This window comes from Anabrus simplex, chromosome 1 (genome assembly GCF_040414725.1).
Source record: "Anabrus simplex isolate iqAnaSimp1 chromosome 1, ASM4041472v1, whole genome shotgun sequence".
In the NCBI taxonomy this organism is placed as follows: Eukaryota; Metazoa; Arthropoda; class Insecta; order Orthoptera; family Tettigoniidae; genus Anabrus; species Anabrus simplex.
Genome location: NC_090265.1, coordinates 388,346,977 through 388,359,388, shown reverse-complemented (window position 1 = coordinate 388,359,388; position 12,412 = coordinate 388,346,977). Strand labels below are relative to the sequence as shown.

Genomic DNA, 12,412 nt, shown 5'->3' with positions numbered 1-12,412 from the left:
TACTGCAGTAGATACGGTTTTGAATCATGCAGTGTCGACTTTCATGGCAATTCAGATGGTTATGCATTCTCACAAGTGAAGCCTCCGTGGCTTAGGTGGCAGCGCGCCGGCCTCTCACCGCTGGATACCGTGGTTCAAATCCCGGTTACTCCATGTGAGATTTGTTCTGGACAAAGCGGAGGCGGGACAGGTTTTTCTCCGGGTACTCCGGTTTTTCCTGTCATCTTTCATTCCAGCAACACTCTCCATTCTCATTTCAATTCACCTATCAGTCATTTATCATTGCCACAGAGGAGTGCGACAGGATTCGGCAGCCGGCACATGTCCTATCCTCGCCGCTAGATGGGGCTTCATTCATTCTATTCCTCACCTGGTCGAATGACTGGAAACAGGGTGTGGATTTTTATTTCATTTCATGCATTCTCACAAGAAAGAAAAAGGGCGATATATAACGTACGACATATTGAAATAGAAAACGCAAGCAGACATACCGACTTAGCTAGAAAAACGAGCCTTGAATGAGTAATAGTCCAAGTCTTGCCTGAGATTGGTTTGTTGGCACTTAAGTCGGAAGAAACAAAGGTGACATTAAACAAGTGTGACATGAATGACAACGAGAAAAAAATATTCATCGTACGTGATACACAAATCTATTTATGGCGATTGAAAGTGCATTTAGGGAATTATTCTGCACATATTTATATTAATTAAGTGTTAATTAAGGTGTGTATTCATCCAGAACTGTGAGAAAGTCATTGCAATAGATACGAACTACCTTGTTAACACTACCTATTTGAGTTCACAGTTACTGAAGGCATGTTCATGTATATTATCAGCCAACATAAAGCTAACAGAATGAGACAACATTAAACAGGATCCGAGTCCTAGAAATATGGGCTAATATTAATAATAATAATAATAATAAGAAGAATATATTGCAGCCGAATATCCATTATGGTACATAAACAAAACGTTATGATTTACAGTATTCCAGTAATGATTTTATTCTCATTGAACATTTGTTGAAATGGTATAGTTCACATTGTTGAAAACCTCGGCGCGCACATAGTTGGGGGTGAAATCCATGTACCGCTAGTCTGTTCAAGGCGCTTCTTAGGTCGTTGCTTGGTCGTGTCCAACTTCGATCCAACATGGCGTCTGTTGAGTAGAAGTCTGTGTCAATTTCTACTCTTTTCCTTCGCCTGGTTAGGAGCAATTGCTGTATGGATGGGAGTGGCAGTCTGATTCTCAAATCGTCTACTAGAAATGTTTCTTTGGCTAGCTCATGTGCCAGTCTTGAACGTGACATCTTGGAGATTCCTAGGATCCTTTTAAGGAATCTAGCCTTAACATTTTCTATCGTCTTTAAGTCGGTTACTCTTAGATTCTCCCAGATTAGTTTTAGCCCATAGGTTAGTATTGGAACACCTTGGCGTAGAACAGAGTCATTGCTGTGGATATAGACAATTTAGTGGGTTCACTTATTGCTGCTATAGACCTCTCCCTTATATGATTTCTAAATGAGGTGGCTGAATGTTGAAGTGTTATCCCGAGGTATTTAAACAATTTTACGATTTCTATGTCTTTCCCGCCGCATTATATTCTGTCGTATGAGATTCTTCCTCCCCTTCAAAAAACCATGTGCACCGTCTTGCTAGTGTTCATTACTAGGCTGTTGTTTGCGGTGTAGTGTTCAATTTTAACGATTATACCTTGGAGTTCTCGTGATGAGGATGAAATGGTGATGAAGACAACACATACACCCAGCCCCCGTGCCAGCGAAATTAACCAATGGTGGTTAAATTTCCCGATCCTAATGGGAATCGAACCGGGACCCTTGTGACCAAAGGCTAGCACGCTAAACTTTTAGCCATGGAGCCGTATGGTAATGTACAGAAACCCAGTTGCCATCCTGAGGAAACATATGCCATTCAAATCGAGATAGGGGGACAAAACCTCATACACAAGAAGAGCCTACAGCAGTTCAACACAAGAAAAATTTGCCCAGAAACACTTGAGAGAAAAATAAGTGACTTAGATGGAATCCCACAAATGTGTATCAATAGGTCACGTGAGCCTTTCAAATTTTCATTGAATATACCACGGTATACTTCGTCATTCTATACTAACACAAATTTAATGGATACCTAATCTAATTTAATACTTTGATGAAGGTGCACATAAATACTGATTAACATTTCAGCCTATTGTCTAATACTGGAAATTCAGGTTTTCTTTCACGAATTTATTTTCTGTTATGTGGTCCATTAAGTTATAGTCGGGAACATCTGAAGAACAAAACAAACAAACACTAATATTTTTTTCCATCAGATAAACGAATGCATTATTGGATTAGAGCATACGTGAAAAACGTGCACTTAAAATGTGATATACATTCTTATCTCATTCCGCGTTAGTGTGAATGACGGTGACCATTCGCAGATTCTCCTAGGAAAAAAGAACGACGGTTGTCGGCCAGCCTCTTGGACTTTGAGAAGCTCCTTTCAACGTCTACAGATGCCATACCAAAATGTCTCTTGTCCGGTAGCCGTGCTGATATGCTCAGATTTACATGGCTGAGATATGGCTATAAATGCTGATTCACATATCTTCAGAACGTGGCGGTACTTTCCGTTTCCGAATCCATCCTTTTCGACATGAATTATTCACGTCTGTTGTCATTCTTCAGTTACGTTCAGTAGCTCTGCAGTTAAGTGTTCGAGGACAAATGAATGAAGAGGAGGAAGAAACGGGGAAAAAGTGGGGTCAACCTAAATGAAAATGCAGTGTTTTAAAACTGGAATTTTAAGGACGTGGTGAATGGAGAAATAATTTTTTGCTAGTTGTTTTACGTCGCACTCATACAGATAGGTCTTATGGCGACGATAGGATAGGAAAGGGCTAGGAGTGGTGAGGAAGCGGCCGTGACTTAATTAAGCTACAGCCCCAGCATTTGCCTAGTGTGAAAATGGGAAACCACGGGAAACCATTTTCAAGCCTGCCGACAGTGGGGTTCGAACCCACTATCTCCCGAATGCTGGATACTGACCGCACTTAAGCGACTGCAGCTATCGAGTTTGGTCGAAATAAAATGAGCAGAAATACATTTAGTGTGCTGTTCAAGAAGATGGAACGTTTAGTTGCAAAAATTGACACTTTTTGGAGACCTGAAATTATACTGAAGGAAAGACTGACATTATGCCTTCGGTAGATCTAGGTAGGATTGTTCTAAGATGTTTAAGTAGCTGTCATGTATCTGAAGTGAATTACCAACGAAATTCTGCCAAATGCCCAGATAGCCACAGCACTCGAAGGAAAGTGAGAAGCTCGAAGGCGGGAAGAGGGTAATCATGCCTGTGAAAAAATAAAATATCGTAGGCGAGGGAAAACGGTTTGCCGGCACAGATCACGGAGGACCATTGAACGTGACGGCGAATGTCATCGTCGGAATTGTTGGAACTGTTCACTTTGTTTACAAGGCGACGATATTGTATTTTTTCGGAAGATGCCGTCACGTCGCGGATGATATGTGAATCGACCTTTATCCCTGACTTCACTTATTCTCTAGACAGTCAGTCGTCTTCTGTACGCACTATCAAAGGCTAAATTTATTTTTATCAGCTTACATAATTCATAACTGGGCAACGTTTCAACTATGCCACTTGAGAAATGACGTCTTTGTTAATTAAATATGAAACACTCTCGGGGTGTTCACATCAAAATACTTCCGGGTTTTATAAGCCCTACTGATCAGAAGTTCTTTTCCATCCTCAGTCCTATCAGGTGGCTTCGGAGTGTATTTCCTATTCGCTTCGATATCCAAAATCCCTCACATTTGAAATAAAATATGTCAACACTTACAAGGAATGTTCACAAAGTTCCTGGGAGATACTGGACTAATATATAAAGTGATGGAAAAAGTACAAGAAAACAGGAATTGGGCTGAATTACAGTTATGTGGGAAATACTTAACTCAATATTACAGTTATCTGGGAAATACTTAACTCAATATTGCAGTTATCTGGGAAATACTTAACTCAATATTACAGTTATCTGGGAAATACTTAACTCAATATTACAGTTATCTGGGAAATACTTAACTCAATATTGCAGTTATCTGGGAAATACTTAACTCAATATTACAGTTATCTGGGAAATACTTAACTCAATATTACAGTTATCTGGGGAATACTTAACTCAATATTACAGTTATCTGGGAAATACTCAACTCAATATTACAGTTATCTGGGAAATACTTAACTCAATATTACAGTTATCTGGGAAATACTTAACTCAATATTACAAATTACTTTTTCATCTAATAATCAGTAAAATTACAATTACAGTTACTCAGAGAACGCCACTCTTAAGGAAATCACTGTTTTTCTTCGCTTGGTCTGGGGATGATACAAAAATTTACAAAAATAAGTATATTACTACATTTTCTTTTTTCTGCTTCTTTTTTTTTTCATAAACACATTAAGTGGCTATCATCACTAAGTGAGACTCCGCATGAAACCTTGGAACTTGCAACGTGATTCTTTTCTCCATAATTTTAATTTTTCTGAGTGACTTCTAGCATTTGAAATAATTTGTCATATTTCGAGTACACTATTGGGAAGGATGGATTTACAAAAAATCCTGCAAGGGATGGCTGAAGCTCGAGAGGCCATAGAACACATCCAATAAGGTATATCGAGCCAAATAAGCATATTCCAAATGTCCAGATTGCAACAGTGCATTATAATGGCGGAAAATAGAACTGTATGGCATAACATTAGAAATAGGATTAATAAATTCCGATTTCACGAGACCCTAATCGGATGATCGAGAAAGAAGAAGATTTAGCTCTTAAAATTCTCATCGCTAAACCAAAGTAGGTCTTCTTTGCATTTGCTGGAAAGACGCTCTACGGAGACACTTGAAGGAATGCCTGTGTTTAGTTTTAAGAACATGCAAGCAGTGATGAATATTGTAAGAAAAGTACGATGTCCTTGGAAATACTAGAGAGGTAAGAAGCTATGTCATTTATCAATGGTTCTGCAGTAGTAGAACTGACAAATTTATTTTCATCATCACTTAATATCTTTCTCGTTTCTGCTCCCATGCGATGTATCTCTATTCCTAAAATGGGATGATTATTAGAAACGATGATCATACAAGTCTATTTCAAGAAGTAAATTACGAACAAAACGCACGCCCAAGAGAGATTCGGTTTACTCTGTCTGCCATCGAGTAGGCCTAGGATAAAACGGAACGTTGAAATTGACGAGCAGACAGCCAGATGGCATCAGATTCAAATGTCTGCACACGGCGACTCAGGCCATACGATTATTATTACGAGTACAAAATACATGTTAAAAAGTGACGATTTCAAGTAAAAGTTACTAAAAATGTATTCGTTACCAGTAATTCTATTATTTTTACTCAGTTTCTTTCCAACTCTGAATATCTATCTATCTATCTATCTATCTATCTATCTATCTATCTATCTATCTACATAAAATAACATGTCTGACTGACTGACTGACTGACTGACTGACTCATCATCGCCGAGCCAAAACTACTGGACATAAAGACATAAAATTTTGGGGATACGTTCATATTACAATATAAGTGTTCACTAAGGAAGGATTTTTGGATATTCCTTTGCTAAGGGGTGAAAAGGGCGTTACATTTTTAAAGTGAGTGTATCTATATCTCAACAACGTAAAAGTTAAAATATATGAAAATTGGTATTTTGAATCTCCTTTGAAAGTAAAGAAACACGTACCTTTTTATTTCAGAAAATCCACTTAAGGGGTGAAAAGAAGTGAAGAAGGGTTTGAATCCGTTTAATGAGGATACCTATATATCAAAACTGAATATAATACAGACGTCAAAATTGGTATTTGGAATCTCCTTTAAAAATAAAGAAATACGTATTTATGTTTTCGGGAAATGCACCTAAGCCGGTGAAAATAATTGAAAAAATCGGGTAAATTATTAAAATGAGTGTATCTACAGTATATCTCAAAAACTTGCTACGCAGCAGACATGAACATTGGCATTTGGAATCTCCTTGAAAATAAAGGAACACGTATTTTTATTTTCGGAAAATACATTTAATGGAGGGGGTTGTTTGAAAATAAGAGAAGAAGGAGATGATTTCTTTTTATGAGGATACATATATCTCATAAAATGAAGATGTTGCAGACGTGAAAATTGGTATTTGGAATCTCCTCTAAAAATAAACAAAGATGTTTTATTTTTTCCGAAAATCCACTGAGGGGGGTGAAAAGAATTGAAAAAGCGGATGAATTTTTAAAATGAGTATATCTCAAACAGTAACATGTTATAGACGTGAAAATTGGTGATTGGAATCTCCTTTAAAAATAAAGGAACTTATTTTTGGAAAAGCCGCTTAACGGGGGTGAAAAGAAGCGAAGAAAAGAGTTGAATTCTTTTTATGAGGATACTTATATCTCAAAAATTGAAGATGGTACAGACGTGGAAATAGGTATTTGGAATCTCTTTTAAAAATAAAGAAACACTTTTTCTTTTAGACTTTATCATGTCTCATGTTCCAGAGTTAGCTCTCCCAGTAGCCTGGTCATCTTAGCCCCAAAAGGCAATACCACAATCGTGGTTTACAAAGATGTTATGGGATAAACGAAAGTGACTTTTTCGGTGAGTTTGTATACTTTAGGGATTTTCAGATAATGTCTTAGTGGAGTACCAAAGAACGATTACTTTTTCAAATTACGAAATCCACGCGAGCAAAGCCGCAGCAAAAAACAGCTAGTCTTTTATATATTAGCTGTAGTACCTGTCGATGACGAAAATACCACATAGCATGTGCATAATTATATATTTTTTCACTCGTCACATAGACATTCTAGTCATATAAGGCTTCCATGGTTTCCACTTGTGCGAAAGGCAACGTATCAAGACGATTTCCGACGAGTGAAATATCATGCTGTCAGTAGTATATGCTTTAGAGGTTAACTCACACTATAGCGGTTCATTTCTTATGATTTGTAACCGCTGAGTCCTCAGTTGAATAAATTGCTTCCCGTTACTTGTGACCACCATATTGTCTTCATCTTGCCTGTTAGTTCTCCCTAGATCAATCTTTGCTCTCTCCTGATCCAAAATAAGGCCTATACGTTTTTCGAGGATCTCAGTGGTTTTGAATGGGGTTTAGACAAGATTGTGGGTAGAATTCCAATTTGTATTTATGAGTGCGTATTGAATTTATTGGCACGTTATCAAGTAGCGGCGCTAAGAAGCTCGCCACTCCCCCCCCCCCCCGGCCGCAATAATTAAAAATGGGTACTTTGTTTCCTGATAAGGAAAGTTACACATTTATTTCGTTGTACAAGGTTTATAATGAATAGCAATGACAACGATGATGATGATGATGATGATGATGATGATAATAAGTTACCCCATTTAGTTTTCAAATACGAAGGAATTAAAATAATACATGGATATGGTACGAACCCACACACAAGAAATGCGTATTCCAATTATAGTAACCAAAACACGGTAACACGTCACAGTATTAAGAAATAATCTCGTTCCTAGGACCAAATAATTTACAACTCAACCGTCCATCGTAGGCCTACTCACCTACACTGACTGCTGAGAGTTATAAACAGGGTCGAGACTTCAGTATTTAAAGATTAGGTAAGGAGGATGTCTTTGTTATCGCATATTTGCTGACTACTGGGTTCTCGGACCTGGCTAATTACTTCAAAAGCCTTGTTGATTGTTGTGAGTGGCAGCAAGGGATGGTTATTATTGGAACAGGTTGGAAAATCCACATTCTTTCAGAAATAACTACATTACTCTTATTGACGAAAGAAGATCTGCACAACTACGGCCATGAGGTCTGCGGGGTCCTTATTGCCGCCACTGCACGTTATAATACTAGTATTGCTTTGGCTGCCATGCGCAGACATTTTTATTTCACGCCGTTTAGAATGTCTGCGCGTCAATTTCGACCTTTCGTTTTACTCTGGCAGATGACAAAGTGAACTGAATCTTAATAATAATAATAATGATGTTATTTGCTTTACGTCCAACTGACTACTTTTACGGTTTTGGGAGACGCCGAGGTGCCGGAATTTAGTCCCACAGGAGTTCTTTTACGTGTCAGTAAATGTACAGACATGGGGCTGACGTATTTCAGCACCTTCTAATATCACCAGACTGAGCCAAGATCGAACCTGCCAAGTTGGTGTCAGAAGGCTAAACCATCCGAGCCACTCAGTTCGGCAAACCGAATCTTTTTCGGGTAAATAGTGGCTGAGTTTTTAATTAATTTTGTCGGGTAAACGTGAAATGTATCCGCAGAAATATTTCACACACTGACATCGTACGATGTCGAGTGTCTATTGGACTTTTTTTCCGTCCTTTGAAAATCCAACTACCTTTGCCGGATTTTAGCCGGCGATCTTGGGAACCGGAGCCCGACACAGTGATCCACAGAGGAAGCTTACTGGCATGTTGAAGAACTTTCTGCTGGGACCTGGCATCTGTAGAGACAGCCGTGGCTATGATCACGATATCAATTGGCACGTAAAACAGCAACACACGACATTATTAGACATTCCCTTGCAGCACCCGTAGGGTCGTTTTAACACCATTTATTCTAAAACTTTTTTAATTAGGTTTTTTTTAAACCTAGCTCAATACATGCAGTCGCTTAAGTGCAGCCAGTATCCAGTAACCGGGAGATCGTGGGTTCGAACCCCACTGACGCCAGCCCTGAAGATCGTTTTCCGTTGTTTCCCATTTTCACACCAGGCAAATGCTGGGGCTGTACCTTAATTAAGTCCACGGCCGCTTCCTTCCCATTCCTACGCCTTTCCCGTCGTCGCTATAAGACCTATCTGTGTCGGTGCGACGTAAAGCGAATAGAAAAAAAAAAAAAAGTTTTTAAACACATATACATTCCATTCTCTAGATATGTTCTCTTCAGACATCGTACATAGTGAGTTTAAAATCATCGTTATTACCGCAGAATAGCTTTATCGGAGGTCAGAAGAATAAAATAGATTTAATAATAATTGTTAATGACGTATTCTTCTTATTATTATTATAATAATAAACACTTCGTAAATGGTTGCCTAATGTTTTCAGTGCGCTATGTCTTCTGGTATGGGATAGAACACATGCGTTCTGTCTCAGTCTTATCCTTGGCTTTGACAGTATGAAAGTGACTGAGCTATGAACGGTTCCTTATGCAGCCAGTCCCTGTTATGAATGGTGTGATCATGTCGCTCTTAGGGTCGGTTGGTGCATGCATTTCAATTAGCTTAGCAGGCTAATATCTAATAACAATTTCAAGCTCGGTGAAGAAAGAAACGGGGAAATAAATCACTCCTCATTTTCCTAGTATGCCTCTTAACTGACATGACAGCTGAAGGCGGAGTTGTTGAGGATCAAACCAGCCTTCGGGCTGAATACTCAACATGCATAATAAAAATAACAGACGAGCTTAATTTGGGCTGACATACGTTTATCCTGTTTATTCTGAGAAAGCGCACATTAACGGCAGTATTTATAATAATTTTGTGTGGCTATTCCTAGTCTGATGCAGCCCTTGTGAGGCAGACCCTCGAGGGTGGGTGGCATCTGCCGTGTATGGAAACTACGTGTTTTTGTAGTGTTGTGTGTGATGTGTTAGTTGCGGGAATGTTGGGGACAGTACAAACACCCAGTCTCCGAGCAAGGGGAAATAATTATTTAAGTATAAAATCTCTGACCCGACCGGAAATTGAACCCTGGACCCACTGAACCATTCAGTCAAGAAGAGCGGCAGTATTTAAACTTGTATAATATCTATAAATAGAGCCTAGATATTTCTGGCAGTAACCGAACGAGTTAGCCGTGCGGTTAGGTGCGCGCAGCTGTGAGCTTGCATTCGGAAGATAGTGGATTCGAATCCCACTGTCGGCAGCCCTCAATATTTTTTCCGTGGTTTCTCGTTTTCACACAAAGCAAATGCGTTGTCTATACCTTAATTAAGACCACGACGGCTTCCTTCCTACTCCTAGTTCTTTCCTATCCCGTCGTCGCTATAAGACCTGTCTGTGTTGGTGTGACGTAAAACAACTTTTAAAAAAGGGCAGTAATAGCTTAGAATACAAAGTTACTGAGGCAAGTAACAAGTATAGTGGCTCAGACGGTCGACGCGCTGGCCTTCTGACCTCAACTTGGTAGGGTGGATCCTGGCTCAATCCAGTGGTACCTCAAGGTGCTCAAATATGTCAGGCTCGTGTCGGTAGATTTACTGGCACGTAAAAGAACTCGTACGAGACTAAATACCGACACCTCAGCTTCTCCATAAACCGTGAAAAGGTAGTTAGTGGACGTAATGCAAATAACTGTAACAGGTATAGTCTAGCCGCACAACGCTTATGCTATGAGTTTTGCATAAACGTTAGGGGTGCGGTCCAACAGAACCCCTACAGTTTATGTTACTCCCACTACATTACGGAAGGGCGGGTTAGTGAACACGTCTTAATAATCAAATTAGCTTGCATTCTAACCTACTACTGCCTGAAAGTCCGGCGTAAATCAGCAGTTTATCATCTTTAGAATATAAATTTGGGATAAGTGAATGTTCCTCTAAAAAGGAGTAAGGTCGAATAATAGAATATATTATAAATAAAATTATCCATTTGCATGTTTGTGTAGTTTCATTGTTATAAAAAAAGCGCAGGATATTTTCAGGAAAACCGTTCTTTGTTTTAGAAATATGAGGGATCGGCTATTCTATGACCCATCCGGCGCCCTTGGAAGCCGTTGGAGTAACGATTCAGCTTGAGCAATATCTACTATCAATATTTCTCTGCGTATAATTCAAATTAAATATAAGCAGATTAAGGAAGACTACGAAATAAGAACGGTTTCCTAGAAATCATTAATTAACCCTTTTCGATCTTATGGAGGATATACTCCGACGTAACAACCTCCTATTATGCTCGTCATGGCGGAACTCTTCTGACATACGTTTATTCTGAGGGTAGCGCACGTTAATGAGAGAATTTAAGATTATAGCGACTCTTGGGCAATATCTTCCCTATAAAGTAGCAGTTCATGTTCTTTAGAATATATTTCCTCATGTGAAAACGAGCAGCTATTGAACGGAAAGCTACCTAGGTGTACTTCAACTATCCGCACACTCCGAAGATGTTAATGGTCTGTGCTGAGTGCATTAAGGGACCAAACAAAGAAACCCACTTCTTCTCCAAAGCCTCGAGGAACTTATTGAAATAGGAGAATTAATGTTCATCCCGGAAGATGCTGTTATAAGGATACCGCAAAAACGGATGGCGGTGGCATAATAAGACGTAAAAGGCATGATGAGGAGCGAGGTAGTTGTCCATTGCTTTCCTCACTGGGTCGGAAAGTATTATTGTAGAACGAATGGCCCTATGAGTAGCTATTATGAGAAGCTACTACCCATACCTTAGCACAGCTTCCATGCTGTCAGAGCCATAAATGTGACAGAAGTTACATTTTACTCTGGTCTGTGCCAAGACAGATGAGAAAATAATGCATCCATCAAGAAACAGCCATACCTACAAATTCTGGATTTCCAGTGTTTGAGTAAGGAGTTTATTTCAGTTTGAAATTAGTATAAAATGTTTTATTCGTAAGTAGAGATAATAATGCACCCATACTTTGCCAAAAGGTAAATACAAGTAGAATCATATAACCAGCTAAACTTCTGTTGTAAAGTTGAAATCAGATCAAGCACTAAGTTGAGGTACCCACCTGCACGTGATGCGGAGTTGCCCGCGCGGCTAGGAGCAGCAGTAGAAGGAGCGCTGTGTCCATGTCGTTCGGCCGCCCGGCGCTCTCTGTGGCCTGTCTTGAGGAGTGTGGAGACGACCTAAGCCGTATGACCCCGCCGCTGCGGGTCGCTTGACCCCCCACATTACTCCCAGCCAGCCAATCTAATCTTGGATGTGCACATTGGCTAGGGGAAGAAGACTCTCCCGACCAGTAATTGGGATTACTTAATGATTACTCTTGCATTTTTGTCCCTCATTTGCAGCGTACCGAGGCGGAACGGAAGCCAGATCACTCATTCTTGATCTAAACCATCCTCTTAGCCCAGAGATGACGAGCGTCCGAAAATAAAACTGGCCATCTCTCAGCTACTGTCAGTGTCCCTACTATTTCCTGTACTAAGCCCATCCGGTGCTTTGGCTGAATGGTCAGAGTCGACGCCTTCGGTCCAAAGGGTTCCTGGTTCGATTTCGGGCCAGGATGGTGATATATTATCCACGCCTTGGTTATTTCCTGGCTCGGGGACTGGGTGTTTGTCCCAGAACAATGCTCTTCATACACAACCCATCACACTACCAACCATCACAGAAACACGCAATAGAGGATTCATCCCTCCACAAAA

At 39.8% G+C, this 12,412-nt stretch overlaps 1 protein-coding gene across 2 annotated transcripts in view; it reads right to left on the bottom strand.

Annotated features, from left to right (window-relative positions):
• The window catches only part of LOC136856823 (collagen alpha-1(III) chain), a 212,219-nt gene extending 200,341 nt beyond the window's left edge, over positions 1–11,878 (bottom strand). For both annotated transcript variants that reach the window (XM_068224976.1, XM_068224977.1), the window contains exon 1: positions 11,773–11,878. In XM_068224976.1, coding sequence (XP_068081077.1) covers positions 11,773–11,835 — 63 coding nt within the window. In that variant the 5' untranslated portion in view covers positions 11,836–11,878. The remainder of the gene's footprint in view (positions 1–11,772) is intronic.
• Positions 11,879–12,412: the final 534 nt, after the last annotated feature.